Raw genomic sequence first — 20,698 nt, 5'->3', positions numbered from 1 at the left:
GGAAATGGGAGATACCCGATTGATTAAAACAAAGCAAGAGTCCTATTTGTTAGTAATTTTCACTATTGCATCATAACTAGAATCGTGAGTGATTCTAAATCCACTTTAAACCTAATAATTGGGAATGGAAACGGGAGATAATAGGGCTTTGGAAAGCCATCTGATATGGCCAAGGATGGATGAAAATATAGAAATTTGATTCGTCAGATGCAAAATAATGTAGAATAAAAAATATAAATTATATATATAGATCTGAAAAGTAAATATCCACTTTTTGTACACGAAGTAACAGACTTGAAACATTCTCCATCTCTTGTTTGGTATTAACCCAATACCACTTCAACAAATTGGAAGGTTGATAGGGGTCCACGATATTTGGTTAAGAAGACCTTTTACCACCTGCACAATGTTGTATAAAGCCGGGTGGGGATCAAGTTTAGAGGGAATATTTTTTTTTTCTGGTTCCTTTATGCTGTGTTTGGTTTGAAGGAAAAGGTAGGGAAACCTAGATTGTATAGGTTTCCTTATCTTTCCCTACCTTTTCCTTATCTTTCCCTTCCTCTAAATTAGGCATTTTGTCATTTAAGACCTTTAGTTTTTAGCCCATAAAAGCTAAAACATGCAACTCACTCCTCTTTCATTTTAGGCCCTGGGTAAGTTTTTCCTGGGAAACACTTATTCGGGTAAGTGCATTTATTCATGTTCTTTTATTCTCATGTAAATAAGACAATGACCATTTTAGTCATAAAAATCTATTATTAAAAGGGACATTTTTGTCCCATTCAAGTGTTGACAACTTTCCCCTTTGGTGGGAAAGTTATTTACTCACCTAGGAGATGGATATCACTTACCCGGGAAAATAAACTTTCACTGGTCCCTACATAAATCTGAAAAAAGAACATGGGATTCTTGGTCCATGGAAACCAAAATTCCATTGACCAACTTTCTCCCCTCTCAAAATCTAAAAAAAAGCACCCCCTTAGAAACAGCATGTGAAAGGACAGGAGTGCAAAATAAATTGGAGTTTGGCTTAGGTCAGGGCAAAGCCCGTTCAAGCAGCCTTTACAGCCTTGCATTGAGAATATCTCTGTTTATGTGCTTTATTTTATAGGGAGATATTCCCAATACAAGGTTGGTTGGAACAGGTGGGCACGGACTTCCCCTGACGAAAGCTGACCTCAGTAAATAGCAAAGATATAAGTTGATATTATATATCGAATTTAACTTTTATGAACTACATCAAAGCCAAGGCAAGTATGGGCTTTATAAATACTAGACATTTGGTAGCATGCTAGCATTCCGTTCGAAACGTTAACGTTTCTAGGAATAGTATCAACAGAAATCCTAGGAATGTTACCAAACACCACCTAATGAGACGAAAGTTCATCAAAATAGTGGTCTATTCAAAAGAGCAAAGAAAAAAATGGTCACTGTATGATTCAAAGCAAAAGCTGATCCAACCGCTTCTAACAAACGTGATTTTCTAATTTTAGATGGTTTTCTTGAGTATCATAAACACCTTACAAGCAACTCCTGCAGAATCATAAACACCTTTACAAGGAATGAAGGAATCCTATCCTCACCCATCAGATATTTCCCCAAGCAGTCCCAAAGATTCTGGAGAAAGAAAAGAGTTGAAAAAAGACTTAAATGCTATTTTACCTCAATGGATGATTATATGCAGAAAGACCCATACTAATAACTTTGTTCAAAACAAGCACAAGATCCTCAGACCTGTTAAAGCACCCTCCAAACTCCTGAAATGGGAAAAAAACCAGAGGCACCATGACAAGACTTCTGGAAAAAAAAAAAGTTCCAGAATGTAGCTTCTCAGGCAGGTACATCGGAGTGCTGTAATGTTTTTATGAAGGAAGAGAATACACTTCAGACTTCCCGTTTCAGAGTCACATTAATGATCCCTATGGGTGACTTAGGTCGGTAGTGTTCATCTGTATCCACCTCTTCAATTTCCTGAACGATACATCATAGACGAGAAATTCCAGTGAGCATAAATAAATAATAAAAAGGATCCAGCAAATATAAGACAACATGAAGTTAACAGGAACATGAATCACAGCTGCTTCAGGTCTACCAGTATACCCAAACAAGATCCAACTTGGCTATTATGAATAGGATAATGTTGATGTCTAGCGTGGAAAAATCTAGTAAGGTGTGCTAGAGGTTTGTATGCATAATTTCCCCCTTTGCTTCAGATACAAGTACATTATACACTGCACATTTGTCACTGTGCACAGGCCCCTATCTGACTGTCCAGGTGAGTCTCCTACATAACGTTCGAGACATGTCAAGTATAATGTACTTGTACCTAACATAAGAAAAGAAATTTGTATAGCATTGCTCAAGTCTAATATAAAATTCATTACTGGTTGAAATTCAACAATTGGGGCCCCAGATACATTACAAGTGATTTGGGGTGGTCACTGGGCGAAGCATTGCTAGTTCCTAGCAAATAAAGGTCATTACTCAGTCCAACTGCAGCTTGTCAGCAATGTTGCTAGTTTTGAAATGTTAGGTAAAAGCTTTTACCAAAACAAAAAAAAAGGAAAGAAAGAAAGAAATGTTAGCTAAAGCTAGTAACTTCTTGATACTAGCCAAAGTAAAAATCATGTTGATTCCAAGGTATACAAGCTAAAAGAGCAGGAATGAATGTGTCCAGTGGGAAACTTGTATAAAGATTTTACTTGATCAGAAACCTATGATAGCTGGATACTTGTAAATGGGTTATGTATCATGTTGGATACTTGAATTTTTAGTGTATATCCTGCATCCGATACTGTATCCAGGTAGCATAGAAAAAGTACAGAAAATGCCAGGTTTAGTTTCTACTTATCAGTAAATAAATTGGAAGTTGATCTATTACCAAAATAATCCCCATCTGCAAGAAAAAAAATGGGTTTGCAAGTGAGCAAGGGAGAGAGAGTACCTGGACAACATCTTCTCCCTTGATGACCCGTCCAAATACAATAAGCTTATCACTTAAATCCGGGATAGGTGCAGTTGTGATAAAAAGTTCAAATCCTTTGTCATCGTGTTTAGTTTTCGAAGTTCCAAGCATAAATGCTTCATGCTTTGGACTGGATGTTTGCGCATATAAAGCACAATTGTTAGAAGTCTGAACAATAAAAGTAACCTTAAAGCAATAAAGGAAAGTGGTGTATATGCTAGAAGACCTTATACTATCAGGTTTTCCTTTCATTGTCCAATCTTCTGCAGCTCCCAGTCTTTGGAAGTCTCCAGCCTGGATCACATAGTTTTTTATCACACGATGAAAAAGCATCCCCTTGAAGTGCTCCCTTTGACTGCAAAACCAGATACTATATCAAATTCTACAAAGAAAATGGAATGAAATGGACACATGTAGGACAAGGAATAGATGGATGTTATATGGTTACCAGAGATTCAAGATAGAAAATTGGCAATGCAAACACTAGGTTTCCATATCAGATAAATATCCCCCAGGCCCAAACTAATCCACTAATTTCAAATAAGCAATACTCAATTATTCCTACTGTAAACCATTCTTTAACCTACCATGCTTTTAGGAGAGAGATTTAATAGTGAAAGGGAACTGTCAAGTGGTTATCCACTGGATATTGTTGAGGGGAAGACATCTTTACTTTCTAGGTTTCAGATTAGAGAAGCAAAATCTTTTGCGACTCACATGAACAGCTTGTTCAGGTGGATTCTAAGAACTGCAAACAATATGGCTGATGCTTTAGCTAGGAAAGGGCCAAGGGGTCAGCAAAGGTATCTTAGTTTGGAATATCCTGACTCGGAAATTCTGTAACATTTTCTTGGTTGTTTGTGCAACAGATAATCAACTGTAACCAGGTCTCAGCTGAACATTAATGCCTCCTCCAGTTTCCTATCTTTCCTGTTTCTCTACTATGTTATTCATTCTATTAATAAAATTCTAGTTTCTTTTTGGTATTAAATAAAATTCTAATTTCTGATGCTTATGAAAAGAGGGAAAGGGGGAAAAAACTCTTTTGCATTAACTACCAAGTACCCCAAATAAGAATTATAAATGCTCTCATGGTAAAAATAGAAAGACCATTTATCTTTGGGAAATAAAGGCAATTCAAGACAATTCAAGCTATGGATGTGGAAGTATATAGTGACAAATTCAAATACTCACCATGAGTCAAGAAATTTATCCACAATTTCAGGATAACCTTCCTTGTACAGTTCCACTGTTATCAAACCTTTTGAGGTATTTAGGATCTAATACAAAGAACAAGGTAAATAAACATAAATAGGAGATCAAATATAAATGGAAAAAAAGAAGGGATGTAGCTTAAATGGTTATAAACAAATAAAAAAAGGGACATTACCGAATGTTGGTCCCAGCTATCTGGTATGAACCAAAAAAAGAAAAAATAAACAAATTTTGCATAACCAAAACCAATCATTTTTATTAGCTACCAACACCCATTTTTTCATCATCTAGAGAATAAGAAAAATAAGAGGTGGATTTAATAAAAGCTGAAATGTTGGCTCTTCTGTTTGGCTTCAGGAGCACCATCTATAGTAGACAAGGTGTCGCCTAGGCAACAAGGCATCCACCTAGGTGACAAAAATCACAAGGCACATGCCTTACAAGAATATTATTATTATGCATGTCAAAACATCTTATTATATGTTATATATATCCAAATATTTTAGGAAGACAAAAAAGAAAGAAAGAAGTAGAGAATAAAAAGTTTTCTTTTTTCTTTCAGATCTGTCCCTAATTATTTTTCCTTTCTTGTCACTCTCTTAAAAAATTTATTGGTATTAAATTATAACCTTCTTTAGTTGCTAATAATTTTTTTGACATATGATGGCTCTAATAAAGTATTAAATAATCTTAAAATTGACTCAAAATGCTAATGAGTTCTAGATATAATAATTTTTCTATGTTTTGAAAAGAAAATTAATGTTGATAGTAAAGACTAAAGAGCATTATTTTTTAAAAGGAATTAAAAAACAGTAATAATTAAAAATTCAAATCTGAAAATTTGAAGGAATGAAATGTTTTTAAAAACCTACTAGATCAAATCTCAATATTGAAGTCCTCAATATGCAAAGGGTCTAAGAAACCAGTTTTCAAGCAAGGAAAAACAATGCTTTTTTTTTATGCCCTGAGAATCAGCTAATTGGGGAGTGAGTGAACAGCAATGGTGAATGGCATGGGCGGTTGGAGTGAGTGAATGACAGCAGTACCCAGTTGGTGGTTGCAAGTTGTTTAATCAATGTTCTGAGAAAAAAGCAGTAGGGGAGCTCCTCAACCACCATGGAGGAGGGGAAAACCAAGATGTAATGACTTCTAAAGAGGGGATTGAGTGGTTGATGAGATAAAAGGGTTGAATCGCAGTTAAAGAGAGGTAGCAAGGTTGCAATCTTGACCATAGGGAGGTGATTGTGAAGTTGTATGAGGAGAGTTGATAGCCAGCAACCAGGACAACAGGGAGAGCAAGGAGTACCTAAGAAGATGTGTGGTTGGAAATTTTGAAAGCAGCCCTCCTTTACCAGCATCATCCTTGAGTCCTATTCTGAAGAGAAAATAGGATTTATTGCTGTGCCCAGAAGTTCGTCAATTACCTCAAGGTATGTTCTTGATCCTACTACCGTCAAAGAGGGAGGACAAAAGAGTTATACAGGACTATCCCCAAGGACTGGTCATTGACGACTTTAGATTTTGGTTCGGCAACTAGTATCCGAGAGTGGGGATGTTACGAAGGATGAATGGGATGCTTCCTCTTGTTGGATAAGAGCTTTTGGCTTGTCGATGCACTTGTGGAACGGCATACTTATTGAAAATGTGGGTGAACCTTTTGGAGGCTTCGTTTTTTTTTTTTTTTTTGAGAGAAAGTAAAGTATCATTGTATTAAATATGAACAAAATATACAGCAAGATAAAGTGCTAAAGGAACCAGAAAAACTGATCCCTCTAAACTTAAACCCCACCCTGCTTTACAAGAAGATTATCCTGTACAAAAAAGGACTCAAAACCTATACCCCTAACCAGCCTGTTACCAGACAACCAAGAAAACTCCTATATGGCCAAAGATAGTTGTAAAAAGGTTTGCATGAAGGTGAGTTCGCAAGGGTTCCATTCCACAACTTCAGTCAATGTGGTGTTTGAAGGGGTCATGTATGTTGTTGCTATCTAGCCAATTTTCCTCCCAAGCATCATGACAATCCTAGAAAAACTTGGGCAAGAAAAGGTTATTTATGTTCAAGAAGGTGCAAGACTCCTCAGGAAGAAACGATGGAGGAGCCAGGAGGGGATGGAGTGTGGCTACAATCAACTCCCAGGAATCCTTTGGATGAGCAAGGCAAACTAGGAGCCCAAACAGGGGTAGGAGTTAAGATGATAGGGGACACAACCGACTGGATAGAAGATTTAAGGCCCACTAGAAAACGGAATTGCAAGACTCCTAGGCAAGTTCTTTACATAGAAGTAGATCAAAGGAGGGGACCGTGCATTAAATCTGGTCTTCTTCAAACTCAAAGCCAAAACCTGGCCCAGATCTAGGTCGTTATATCTCACCTCGAAATTCAAAGAGCTGTTAGGGAGATCTCAACCATCCATGTGTTGGGAATAGGATGGCTAGAGATATGGGATCAAAGGAGAAAATTTTTGAAATTCAAAATGTCCCATGGGACCTCCTCAAGGTTCCAATAAGAGAAGTGCTAGCTGAATTGCCTCTAGAGCATCCAATGTGGGCTGGTTATGGTTGACACTCAAGGCCCAAGCCCAATGATTCCTGATAGCAACAATCTAGATCCACAAACAGGTAAACAGTCTACACCGACTCAACCCCAACCGGACTAGGCTCAACCTAAGCAAAATGGAATCTCAAGCCAACCACAATAACCCCTGCCCATTGAGGACTCTATAAACTAAGCGAAAGAAGAATTGAAGATTCAAAAGTGGAAAGGAGCCAACGAAGGTGGTTTTCAGTTTTCCACAGCTCCATCTTATGGTGACTAGAGGAAGTGACATTGATCCAAGAGGAAGGCCTCAAAAACCCTCGTGCAATAATTGTGAGGTTGCAATTGCATCATCCGAAACAAGGAGTGGTAGTGCCTCCAAAAGAGAAACCAACAAGATGGCAAAACGCTGGTGTTGTTGGAGTCAAAGAAGGTGGACAAATAAGTGATATCAGTTTCACCCCTAACAATGGTGGCAGGAGATGATAATGAAAATGGGGCAAGGCTGATTATGAAGCTCGACGATTCAAGAGCTACAAATCAAGAACCTCTCCAATTGTCCTGGGCAGATGAAGTCGAGTAGGAAAAAAAAACAAATCAGAGAAAGGTTGTGGTATCTCATATTGGTGAGATCGAATATTACACATAAGAAAATTCTTGGGAGTATCCTTTGGTGGCCACGAGGAAGAAGTACTAGCTCTATTCAAAGCAATAGAGAAGAGAAATTCCAAGCACGGGGAAGAAGCCTTGAATGATTTGATCAAGGGGTCACATATGCAGAGAGAAAAGAAGAGGCTTAACTGGACCATGAATGAAGGGGCACCCTCAGCAAGTAAGTCATGCACCTATGTGGAGTACCAAAGGGCAAGGTGGTAATAAGGGCAAGAGGAGTTTGTGTGGAGGTAAGGCAATTTCTTAGTCTCAATCATGAATTTTTCAATTATTTCTTGGAATGCTTGGGGCTTGGGGGACCTGAGGAATAGAAAAGGGGTGAAAATTTTGATTGAAAATTGTAGGAAAAGGGAAGTGAGTTTCAGCTTTCGACTGGTTTGGTTGGGTGGAAATCGAACAGGCGCTTAACAGAGGTAGGAGTAGAGGAAGAAGATGATGCTAGTTTTGGAACAAAAAAAGTTTTCGATTTTAGTGGGGTTGACATGTTGGATCTGTTGGATTTCCGAGACTTTGGTAAAGGAAAGAGGGATGCCTTGTGGAAGAGTTCGAAAAAAGGGAGAGGGGTTTGGGGCCCACTCGGTGTCAGCTCAAAATAAGGCTGGGGCAGGCCCGTTAGATTTAGTGGACACTGTTATTATGGGAAAGATAGAGGGTGTGAATAAATCAATGAATCAAGAGAAAAAGGATCTAGGGTTTGTAGGGGGAGTGGAAAGGCACCAACACCACGTTTACAAGGGATGTTAAACGAAGGGAAAGGAGATGCTACCAGGGCCCACTCTCCAAAGTCTTTTCAAAATCTTTTTTTTTTATGAATGTCTTTTCAAAATCTTACAAGAAAGTCTATCGTCCCATCCAGTTTAAGGGTTAACAGAAAAGGCATAACTCCTTGTAAAAGACAACTTAGCAGATCCGGTTTGAACAAGAAAGAGATTAGAGATGTTGAAGGGAAGAAGCAGATCTTTGAGAGGCATGCAAAGGAGAGGACTACTTTTGGCGCAACCCAAAGTCTTGGAAAAAAGTGTGGATGGTCCAAGCTGTTGGACTCAAAGTAGGGGAGAATCGGTAGAGGACTTCAAAGGTGCAACTATAAAGGAGAGCTCTGTTGAAGTGATTTAAAACTCAGTAGGGAGGATGGTCCTGGCCGTTGCGATCAAATTAGGGTGGGGAGATGCGAAAACACAACTTCAAAGGAGATCTCTGTTTCAACATCCAAGGGCTCTTCTCCTACTGAGAAAAAACTCACGACTAATGATGTTAGGGAACGAAGTGATGGAGACTGGCCTAACAGAGAAGGGGTATGTCTCGAGCAATGTTTTAAAAGGTGTGGGAGGCATACGCCTGGAAGCGCGCCTCCAGGCGAGGCACTCCCAAAACGCCCTGAGGCATATGCTAGAGGCGCTGACACCTCTGAGGCATGTGCCTCAGGTGCAAGAGGCATATGCCTCATGCTCTTTTTTCATGAAGCGTGCTAGAGGCATACGCCTCATGCTCCTTTTTCATGAGGCGTGCTAGAGGCGTACGCCTCATGCGCCTCATGCACATCTTATATAAAAAGACAGAAAAAAGAAAAAGAAAAAAGAAAAAAAGGGAAAGGAAAGGAAAGGAAAAGAAAAGAAAGGGAAGGGAAAGAAAAAGAAAGAGAAGAAAAAAAGAGAAAAGGAAAGAAAAGAAAAGAAAGGGAAGGGATTTCAACTAATGTCATGCATCTTTATTCTTCTTAATATAAAAGATTTTTATTAAAAATAAAGAAAAAATGAGATCCCCCCTTCCTCTTCATCCTCCTCCTAACCCCCCTCTTCTTAAGGAGGCGTAAGCTTATGCCTCCTTGTGTTCGGGAGGCTTACGCCTCTTGCGTTCTGAACTACGCCTCACGCCTCTAGGTAGTGGAACGCCTCGTGTCATGCCTCCGCATTTTAAAACATTGGTCTTGAGAGGGACTGCTGATGCCGTCTTAGAAGGAACCATTTTATTTGGAGGTTGAGGAAGAAAAAATCAGAGCGAGGAAATTGGTAGGAGGGGGAAGCAAAGAAAGTTTTAAAGGTGGTTGAGCCTGTGACAGCCAAAAAACTTCGAAGAGCCTCTAAAGTAAGATATGCTCATACTATTCACGTAACCAAAGTCTTCTCGCCTGAAGCTTGGATTGGTCGGGACTGGGCCTACAAAGAACTTTAAAAAAGTGTATAAGAGGAAGAGCAGTACGACAATTAAACCAACAAATAAAGTTTTGACAAAAAGAATTCTCAGTGCGCCTCTAACCCGAGTAAGCAGTTGGAGACTGGTCAACAACATGAAGCTGCAACTGAGAAGGATTCCATTTCTATTGTGGAAAACCTTGATAAAAGTCTCGAAAGGAAGGTGGAGAAATCTGGAAGTATTTCTATTGAGGCAGCGGCTAAAAGGATGTAGAAATTAGTAAAGTCTTGGGGTTGTTCTTCTGGGGAGGTGAGGAATTTGCCAAGAAAGCGTTTGAAGAGTTTGAGAGAAAGAAGAAGGAAGAAAGTCGAGAAAAGGAGAATTGGAGGGAAATGGGATGAAGATGGTGATAACCAAGAGGAGGTTTCTATAGGGGAAGATTAGGTCTTTCCTCTGTTAAACTCATCTTGCACGCGGTGCAGCTGACCTTTCTTTATTGGTTTCATCTAGGATCTGTTCCAGAGGAGTTAGTTTTCTTTTTCTCAGAGTTTTTCTTTTCTTTTTTTTCTTTTGCAGGCTGTTGTTAGTGTAAGAAGTGTCTAAGTTAGTCTGTTCTTCTCTTGGGTGATTTCTTATCACCTACCTTCTGTATTCTCTTTTTATTTTAATGGAATTTTCTTACTTACTTTTCAAAAAAAAAAGTGTCTATTACTCCCTTCAATAGGTGCTTCTGGGGAATCCTAATGGCTTGGGATGGAGAAATGTTTAGGAGGCTGGATCATTGGGTCAGCAAGTTTACAGTCTTAGCACTATTTCAGAATAAGATAGACAATGAGACATGGGTTCTATCAGCAGTGTACGGACCAACCTTCTCGGGTCTCAAAGAAGCCTTTTTGAATGAATTGGACTTGGCGGCAACTAGATGGGGATTCTGGTGCTTAGCAGGAGACTTTTAACATCATCTGTTTCTACTATGAAAAGAAGGGGAATCCAAGGTTAACTAGAGAGATTGAGGTGTTTTGGAATTTGTTAACAGATGGAATCTAATGGACCTACCTCTTCAAGGTGCAAAGTTCACATGGAGCAATTTAAGGTCTAAATCTATGATGTCAAAGTTAGATCAGTTTCTCATTGACAACAGATGGGGAGATAAGTTTGGTGAAATCAGCTAGGAGGCCTTCCCTGGGCCAACTTCAGATCATAGATCCATCATTCTGAAGATTGGCAACACCCAAAGGAAGGGCTGACCATTTTGCTTAGAGCTTATTTTATTTTAACTTCCAGGTCTATGGAAAAATTGGAAGAGTGGCGGAATGAAGCTGAAGTTGTGGTTGAAGGTACTCCATGTTTTGTTTTCTAGTTCAAGTTAAAAGTTTTAAAGCAGAAGATTAAAGATCAGTGCAAGCAGGAAGCTAGGCTGGATCACACTTTGAAGTAACATGATAAATTGGATTGGTATGGCTGGCTCACACTTTGAAGGAGATAAAGAAGTAGCAGAGCTTATACTAAAATTCTACAAAGATTTTTTTTTCTTGGCAAAAGAGGTGGACAGACCACAGCTAGATTGCCCCAATTTCTCTCAAATCTCAGCTCAGGAAAGTGATATCTTGGAAAAGCCCTTTGAGGAGGATGAGATCTCGCAAGCCATAAATGATTTAGTGGGCGATAAGGCCCCTGGACCAGACGGTTTCCCTATCACTTTCTATAAGAAGTGCTGGCATTTTATTAAGCAAGATTTATTGGCTGTTTTGCAGATTCTATGTCAGTGCTGAATTGGCAGATTGCAGTTGCTACAAAATCTACTTTCATTTCTTTGATTCCAAAGAAGCGAGATGCATCAGATATAGAGGACTACAGTCCTATCAAGGTGCATTTATTGATGACAGATAGATTTTAGATTGATCCTTAGTGGTGAGACTCAAGGCTCAAAGAAGAAGATCTGGGAGTAATTTGCAAATTAGATATGGAAAAGGCATATGATCATGTGCAGTTGGGCTTTGTTGACTACCTCCTCAAAAGAATGGGTTTCAGAATGAAATGGAGAAAGTGGATGAATTGCTTTCCTGCTGCATCTAAAGTTTCAGTTTTGATTAATGGCAGGCAAAGAGGTGATCCTATATCCCCCTTCCTGTTTTGCAGTGAAGAGGGGTCTTTGTCAAGGTGATCCTATATTCTCCTTCCTGTTTATCATTGTTGCAGATGCTTTAAGTAGACCGATTGATAGAGCCGTCTCTTAGAGGGATTTAGGGTCTGTTTGGTTCCCTGTAATAGGTGCTTAGAATCGGAATCAGAAAGGCCCTTTCCAATTCCAGCTGTTTGTTTGGTTGGAAAGAGGGTTCCAGTTCCCATTCTTGGTGGAATGGGATTCCCATTCTAGAATTCCTCAAAAAGTAAGAACTTCTAACAAAAAAAACCCAGAAAAACTAAGATTAATAAAGTATTAGTAAAATAGTGAAATATTATTAAAGTAATAATAAGATACTTTAATAAATAATAATAATAATAAATAGTAATAAGATATTAATAAGGTAATAAAATAATAATTATATATTAATAATTAAGTCATAAGTAATATTAAAATAAGAAAATAATAATAATATATGATAAGATAATAAATTATTAATAAACTAGCAATAAAGATTAGTAAAATAATAATATATTAATAAAGTATTCATAAATTAATAATAAAATACTAAGATATTAATTATAAAATATTAATATGATATTATTAATTTAATATTAATATTATATGAATAGGTAAATTAGCCAGCTGGAAAAAGAATTATCCTATCCAGGGGAAGTAAAATTACTTAAATACTGAGTGTTGTGTCAAACATTCCTACCTACTTTATGTCCCTGTTTAGAGCCCCAGCCTCGGTTTTGAATACCATTGAGAAACTGAGAAGAGACTTCCTATGGAACGGTAAAGAGGAAGAGAAGAAGATGCATCTAGTGGCTTGGGCAGAGGTATGTGAGCCCAAACGTCTAGGAGGAGTTGGTATTTGACCACTAAACATATTAATACTGCTCTCCTATCTAAGTGGTTGTAGTGGTTTGGTACTAAGAAGAATGAACTTTGGAGGAAAGTAATAAAATGGAAGTATGGGGAGGCTGACCTGGGGTTGGAATCAGGCCCTATTAATGAAGCCTATGGCACTGGTTTGTGGAAGGAAATCAGGATTAACGGGGATATTTTTTTCAAGTATGTTACCCTAGGAACAGGGTGAAAACATTCTCTTCTGAAAAGATTGGTGGTGAGGAAATGGTTCACTCAGCTGTGCTTTCCCCATTGCTCTGGCACAAGATAAAGATGCCCGTATCTGCAATTGTTATGAGGAGAATGCAAATCAGATTGCATGGCGACCCAGATTGAGAAGAAATGTCAATGATTGGGACTTGGACATCCTACTAGCTATGATGCAGATTCTGGAACAGGTAAAACCTCGCCAGCACTAGAAGATTGTTTCTGGTGGCCAAAGGAAAAATCAGTAGTTTTCACAGTTAGATCAATGTTTCAAAATCTTGTGAAGAGATGGAAAAGCCCTCTTGGGTGTTTATCTGGAAGTAGAAGGTTCCCTCAAAGGTGATAATCTTTCTCTGAGCTGCTATCAAGGGTAAAATACCAACTATAGACGTGCTGAGAAGAAAAGGAATGTTTATTATCAACTGCAGCTGCCTATATGGACAAGTCAAGGAAAGCATACAGCATTTACTAGTAGCCTGCAGCTTCTCCTATTCTATTTGGTCTCATGCCTTGCAGCTGTTTGGAGTGTGTTGGGCCATGCCTTCTGATATTAGGTCCTCAGTTTCTTCTTGGAGGTCCCAAGCTTTCAGCAAGAGGGGTAATGTACTTTGGAATATGACTACTCTAGTCATCTGTTGATGTATTTGCAGGGAGAGAAATGGCAGAACTTTCAAATATCATTCCCCTCATTGAGAAGTGGTGTGCCAAGATAAAAAGAGTTCTGCTCGAATGGGTATCTATCGATGCTTTGTTCAGGGGTTTGCAGTTCAATGACCTTCAGCAATCTTGGGGAAGAATTCTTTGGGATAATAACTTTTCTGTGTAATGGTCTCAAAGGAATCTTGAAATATATCTTAGTTGTACTAGGCTAGTGAGGAAACCTCTCCTCCTACAGCCATTTATCTTTACTGGTTATGAATGAAACTTTCAACACCTTACCAAAAGAAAAATGACATCTAGAACATATTCAATGTGCAAATGTGGAAGTGAAAGTGAACCAAACATATGTCAATTGTACCCAAGTACTTCAAGCATTTAATAATATGAAACTTTAAACATGTTTACTTATCTCCTACTGCATTACTTCAAGTAACTAGTGTGATGTTAAACATCTTCCATTCCTAACCCTAGAAGATCAGCCCTCTGAGTCTGAGGCAAGCCCAAAGAAGTCCATTCAAGGGTTCAGGGCAGCGTTACCAAGCTCAATTTTTGGCCTTTATATATAGAGATGTTTTGTGATTCTAGTTGCCATTCATTGTATTTTAGAATCAGGGATCAGCTACTGGTTGTAATTGTTGTAGCTTCTTCAATGGAAATTTTGCTAGTTGAGATCCTATATGCATGAATTAAAGCTTCAAATATTTGAAGTTCATTAGTAGTGTACAAACAACGAGAAAAGGTAATAATTTAGAAGTTGGCAAACCATTATAAGGGTGTAAAATACATAAAAATCTACAAAAAAAATAATAAAAAAGGGCATATTAAAAGGGTGTGCACCTGGGCTGAGGCATGGGGTGCACCAAGAATGCACCTTTTAAAAGGGGCTTTGGCTAGGTTCAGGCAAGATGCATAATGTATGCATGCACCTCACCTATGCACCTAGGCCTTGCAACGTTGGATAAAGTGGCTACTTTTTGTTTTGGTTTCATCCTACACTTCTCAATATAGTAGCTTATTTCTCTTTTTTAAAGGAAATTTGATAGTTACCATCCAGAAAAAAGAAAAATATTATACATGTATTAGACTATTAGTATAGATGCTTGTCCCGGTGTGTATAGTCAGGTTTTGTAGCTGTGTTGAAAATATAAAATCTGCAGTTGCAGGATGGTTTACTTTCTAAAATAATGTAGTTTATTTTTGTATTTTTACATCCATGGATATAAACTTTATGTAAAAAAACATAACTATTGATTGACTTAGGGGAGGTACTTAACTTAATTTAATCACTATTCTAGCTAATTAAATGAGCACAAAATTTTGCTCATTCAAATATGAATAAGAACAGTTAAGGAACAAACAAAATGATTGTCATATCCAGTTGTATAATATATATTTCACCACACCAAGGTGGAAACTCATTATTTTTTTGAGAAGAAACTTACAGCAAAACTAGGAAGATCAAATTTCTTTGGATCTCCAACTGTATCAACATCCTGTGGCATAAAAATATATAACAAATAAAAAGGAGCTACTTAAAGAAAAAACATTGTAATAACTAAAAACAGGCAACAAAGAAGGGAATCAATCTGATCATTAGAAGGCACAGCAACAATAACACATCAAGAAGATACCAAAATGTTGAAGGAAATAAAAACAGGAACATGATTTAAAAAAAAAAAAAAGTGAATATACCACAAGATTTGGCAAGCCATAATCTAGTTGGTTTCTTGACCTACAAAGTGGTGAAGAACTTAGTTAGAGAACATAACACTAACAATAACTAAGTATTTCCATTTTAAATTCCATCCACAAGGATCATAATATTAACTGAAAGATAGTGAGAGTTGAAAAGCAGAAAATCAACAACACCAACCTTTGAGACCATTGTCGATATGTAGCAACTAAGCACAAAACAATCAAAACAACGATTAAGTTGCAAGTGACAATTGTACTCAGACTTATTCGAGTTGGACCCTTCTTTTTGCTTTGGAGCAGCAGCGCTTGAGGTTTGATCCTTGCCATCAGCTGCAACCTTCAACTACAAACTTCCACAAAATCCCTGTATATGTGAACAAAACCTGATTTAGGAATTATACTCAGCACTCACGCCAAATAAAGCAAGAAGTTTTAACTAACAATCCAAAAGAGGATGAATATAGTACATCATTTCCATTCTAGTCAAAGTTTGCCAACTTTTAAGTCAGTAAAATATCCATACATGGCCATAAAAAGCATAGACCAAAAACTTGAAAAAATTATAAGGAACCCAAAAAGAGATTGTGATATAAAGAGTGAATGATGGTAAAGAAACCTAGGTTCTTTCTCTTCGAAATAAGAATCACCTTGCTTGCAAACAAAATGAGAAACAAAAAAGGTAGTGGGAATCCTTGAAAATAACCTGCTGAATGGTGAATAGACAGACTTACACTAGTGAAGATACCAAAGAAAATACATTTTTAAAGAAATGGTTATCAGTATAAAAACGGAAATGAATGATATAAGATCTAAAACCATACATACAGGTTTATATCATTCAATGGAAAGCACAGAACTTGACTGGAAGAAGAAAATGAATAATAAGCTTTTATGGCTATCCCTTGAAACATTCCATCAGAAACCCAGTAAAAACAAGATACCTACAAGTGTCACAAAATGTTGAAAGAAAGAAAAACGGAAGCATAAAAGGCTTCTTACTTCACCAAAAAATTACTATTGCTTCATTCAAAGCTTTCAAAAATAAAATCTGGATCCTTTATCTTTATCAATAAAATCTCCCTCAGAAACCAAAGTATTCCTAAACCGAACTCCGAAAAGTCCAAAAGGAACCCATGTGCAAAACCGAACTCATACCTAAATCTTATTATGATGATAATCAGAAAGAAAGATTGGACCAAAACTCGAACAGTTAAAGGCAGATCCAGAGTTGATAGTTTAGAATCCGCCCTTTAAATCCTTAGAAGAACGTAGAGACATAATAATTCGCAGAAAACCAAAACAAAACTTGGAAGGCGGGCAGTTGAAATTTACTGTTCCAAAGTCAACACGACAGAGATAGATCTTTTACGCAAATTGAAACTTAGAAGGACATTGAAAACTCCGAATTCAGATCCAAAAACGAAAGCCCGTATCAAGTAAAATGAAAAAATTAAATAAAAAAAGAAAGGGAGAGAGGACAAGCAAACCTGAGAAAACCAGAATGACGCGCTTGGAAATTAAAATTTAAAATAAAAAGAGCGAACCTGGAAACGTTAGCGACTGTACTTTTTGATGGTAATTAAATTCTTCCAAATTTTATCTTTTAATGATAGATTCTAAATTATTCTACCATGTTAGCAGACTGTACCTGGAAAATACAAGTCGGAAGAAAGAGAAAGCTGTGGGGGTTTGAGACTTTTGGATTTGCTTTCACAGGAAACAAAATGAGAGATAAGGTGAGGTGCGAAACCAATTTCTTGATTTCTTCTTGACTGCTTTTCTTCTCTCATCTCCCCTCCCCTCGATTATCTTCACGTGGACTGTTACTATCACGATTCAGTAATTCAAATCGGGTAGGCGAATTCGGGTTGTAGCTTTATATGCAACCATGCAAGTGTGAAGTTGCTAGCCTAAACCATTACAAAATATGCATCCCGCAATGTTGCAAGAGATTGATTTAAAGATATAACTGAAAAGTCTGAAATTACCGAGGCCGGTATCATTACGACGATACGAGAATTAAAGAACTTAAAGTATCCGGTTTAGGAAATTTATCAATGGCCTCGTATGGCGCATTTTTTTGGGAAGATTTTTGGTATTGAGTTTTTGCATGAAGATTTGAATAGCTTGAAACATGTTTGATAGATACATGTTTTTTCGTGCATTTTTTCATGTCTTTTCATGCGAGAATAAAACATGAAAGATGTGGAAAGATTTATTTGAAGCTTCCCAAAATCAACCTAAAATGGGTTTTTCATGTCTTTTCAGTGTTCCGTATTTTGGCAACTAGATCTTCTGTGTGCCAAATGGAAATAGACCGAAATTTGGTTTGTTCAGCTTGTAAATAGCCCAAAGACCTAATGGAAAGATGTGCCAAACGAGCCCTATATCGTTACTGTTTCAGTATTGTCTTAAAGTATCCCTATTATTTTTAACAATTATTGTCATCATTAAATTATAATAGAAAAAAATAAAATATTGAATATGCCTTCTACTATTTCTAAAATTTTCAAAATAAAACTCAATTGATGAATTGCCACCACCGTTGCTATATCCATTGTCCGCAACCACCATTGCTATATCCATCAAGGAACTTCCTTATATCTTTGTTCTTAACATGGCATTTTTGGTTGTTAAAAGCTATTGACCGGGAGATGAGATTAATGACATGATCCCATGGTTGGATCTAAGAGGAAAAATGTTGTTGGCAGTCATTGGTGATGGTTGGTGGTGAAAAAAAAAAAAAAAACCTTATCTATTTTGCAGTGAAAAAATAATAAGAATATAGGAGTAGAAGTGAAACAAAGATGAAAGAGAATTAGATAAACAGCTTGGCCAAACTCAATTACCTAATACACAGCAAGACCAGCTGAACAGCTTGCACACCAACACATCCAGAGATGACACCAAACTCAATTAGATTCTAAACTACATAGCTACAATCCTCTTTAACGTTGATTCTAAACTTCTTGAAGCCCATGTACTTATGCTAAGATTCTCCTTGTTCCGGAACCAAGATTTCTCCTTCTCCTTCTTAACTTGAAGACCTTGAGATTGAAATTCACAATCGCAACCAAAACATGCAGATCTGAACAATTCATAGTTTCACCATAGCTGGATATAGGGGGTTGAGCTCTTTAGTTTCTCCTTGCTTTTCTCGATTACAGCTTCTATGATTGGAACAACGGCATGCAAATGACTCATGGGGGTTGAATTCATTCCATCCTGCCCCAAAATTCATCTAATTGCTGCGCATAGGAAAATGATAATCTTTTCCCACAGGTTATGCTCATTTGGAAGTCTAGAACTTGTGTTCCTTCGGTCGACAATCACTCCATTAAGAGGGCTTTTAGTTTCAGGCTTTGAATATTACCCATAGATTCTCAACCCAACCCATCTTGCAAATTTGATTATAGAAACTAATACATCTCTTGTCTCCTTTAAACCCTCAAGTGGATTTTCTTTTGAACATGGGGCAGGATTTGGATTCTTTGGCTTTATCCTTCTATGCATCACCTCTACTAGGAAAAAGCTTGCCTTGGTTCCTTTGAGTAGTGTTGTTGTTGTTGTTGTTTCTACCGGTGGTGGTGTTGTTGTTGTCAAAGAAGAGAAGGTTGAAGAAAAGGAATAGGGGAAGTGAAGAAAAGAGGGATGGAGGGTAATATTGGATTTTAAAAATATTTATACATCAGATGGTATTATGTGCGTACGGATTTTGACAGAACATTAACGGACATTAATGACAGGGGTAGAACTAGTCAATTGTCAAAAACAATAAGGATAATTTAAGATATAATATATATATATATATATATATTCTATTATTGTCAATTTTATTTTTTTGTTGTTAGTACAGTTATTTTCTTTTAGGGTAATACCCCTGAACTTTAATTTGTGACAAAGAACCCAGTCAACTTTTACATTGCCACAAATACCCCTTGACCATCAAATGACGGAAAACACTGAATTTCACCCATAATGAGATACCTGCAGTAGGGGATGTTGTCACAACTCCGACCAAATCACTAGTGACCACAACGATGATTGATTCTTGTAAGTGGTAGATATTGGTGAATTGTCCTACTTCTTGTTCCTCATCTGTAGCCGTATTACCGTCTACATTTTTTTGTTTCTATCTGAAACTTTGTTGGGAAAGCGGTGGAAGTAGGTAGAGCTCCGGGGAACCTAGTTTTCTATATGGTGATGTATCGGTGGTGCCGTCGGCACTACCAGCATCGGTATCTCCATTGATCCCATGGGAGTTAACAAGAGTACCCAGATAGAGAAACTCAGAGCTGGTTGCAGATACACCACTAACCTTTTGATGGGTATCGGTGGGAGCGATTGAAGATGGGCATTAGTCGGATCTGCATGTCTTTCCATCGGATGAATTTCGTCGTTTCCTGAGATATAGAAGGATAGCGAAAGCAAAAATGAAAATAAGGGCAAGGAGAGAAAGGACAACGGTGACGATGACGAGCTTGGACGAGAAGGATTTGCGGTGGGGAGGCTAAGGAAAGATGTGCGAGGAGATGTTAGAAGGGAATGTGGAGTTAGTGGTTAGAGAGGGTGGAGGAGGTGGAGAGGAGGGAGATGGGAAGAAAGGTGGTTGATTGTTGTTTGAAGAAAATGGGAATTTGGGAAGCAAATCCTGGGGAATGTCACGCATGACCTCTCGTTTAACAATCTCATAGGAGAAATCCCGAAAAACTTTCTCAATCAGAAAACATAATCGTTCATCTAATGTCTCAGAATTTACTTATCCTCTTGCATTTGCAGCTATTCCAAACACCATAGACTCGACCCTTGTTGGGTCTTCTGAGACGATGAATAGAACTTAATTGCAAAGGCAAAGCAGTCTCAGATTTGGCTAGTATCAGAGTACAAGAAGCACATAGAAGAAAGAGAATGGGAGGGGAGTGGAGGAAAGCTGATGAATAGTGTTAAGTATAAAAAATCAGATGATTTTATAAATGGGCAAATTTCTTGAAATACCTAAACTGTTTCAGTATTGTCTTAAATACCTCCACTGTTTCTTACAATTGTTATCATCGTTAAATCATAAGGAAAAAATAAAATATCAAATTTGCCCTCTATTATTTCTTAAATTTTCAAAAAAAAAAAGAGAAAAGTGACAACGATTTTCTTCATCCCTCCTCTTTTTTTCCATGGAAAAACAAGAGAGAAAGACGAGGAATAATAGAAAAAAAAATAAAGTAACGAATGAAATCATAGATGAGACTAGTGACGATTGAGTAAGCAACTTGGAACACTTGCTATCAAATCTTTCTTGTGGAAAGCATAACAAATTGGGAACGAGCGGCGTCCTTGCCTACTTCCTGGTCCCCCCTGTTTTCAGGCATCACATTTATTTAAAATCAGGTATTGTAAATGGTATCAAATGAGAAAAGAATTCACTCAAATATTTTATTAGTTGATAAATATATATATACAAGTTTTAACCGACTTGATCAAGTGGAAGTGAATAAGTGGGCCTAACAAATTGGCCACGTGTTTAGATCTTTTTCTGTTACAACTGCCTTGTAGTTATGTGTCTGTCTTGGCTAACACCCCC

At 37.6% G+C, this 20,698-nt stretch overlaps 1 protein-coding gene across 4 annotated transcripts; it reads right to left on the bottom strand.

Annotated features, from left to right (window-relative positions):
- Nucleotides 1-1,435: 1,435 nt before the first annotated feature.
- LOC104605057 (peptidyl-prolyl cis-trans isomerase CYP21-4-like) lies at nt 1,436-17,056 on the bottom strand. 4 transcript variants are annotated; one of them, XM_010269660.3, is made up of 8 exons: nt 16,772-17,056; nt 15,302-15,487; nt 15,121-15,160; nt 14,871-14,921; nt 4,160-4,245; nt 3,192-3,320; nt 2,945-3,095; nt 1,436-1,971 (listed from the first exon to the last, which is right to left on the bottom strand). In XM_010269660.3, the coding sequence occupies exons 2-8, from the start codon at nt 15,448-15,450 to the stop codon at nt 1,885-1,887; spliced, it is 693 nt and encodes a 230-aa protein (XP_010267962.1). In that variant the 5' UTR covers nt 15,451-15,487; nt 16,772-17,056; the 3' UTR covers nt 1,436-1,884. The 4 variants fall into 4 exon arrangements, with proteins under 4 accessions (XP_010267962.1, XP_010267963.1, XP_088760441.1 ...); XM_010269661.3 differs by lacking the exon at nt 16,772-17,056 and adding an exon at nt 16,279-16,416; XM_088904315.1 differs by lacking the exon at nt 16,772-17,056 and adding an exon at nt 15,949-16,082.
- Between the last annotated feature and the right edge of the window lie 3,642 nt (nt 17,057-20,698).

Source organism: Nelumbo nucifera, chromosome 4 (assembly GCF_055504915.1).
Source record: "Nelumbo nucifera cultivar China Antique chromosome 4, China Antique-T2T, whole genome shotgun sequence".
NCBI classification, from domain to species: Eukaryota; Viridiplantae; Streptophyta; class Magnoliopsida; order Proteales; family Nelumbonaceae; genus Nelumbo; species Nelumbo nucifera.
Note: the sequence above shows the minus strand (reverse complement) of the source record. Positions and strands in the feature narration are given on the sequence as shown.

Coding starts and splice junctions, on each gene's coding strand:
- LOC104605057 (XM_010269660.3), bottom strand. CDS start 15,450: ATGGCAAGGATCAAACCTCAAGCGCTGCTGCTCCAAAGCAAAAAGAAG. Junction 14,922..15,120: donor ATGGCTTGCCAAATCTTGTG/GTATATTCACTT, acceptor TTTATGCCACAG/GATGTTGATACAGTTGGAGA. Junction 3,096..3,191: donor GGAAAACCTGATAGTATAAG/GTCTTCTAGCAT, acceptor GCAAACATCCAG/TCCAAAGCATGAAGCATTTA.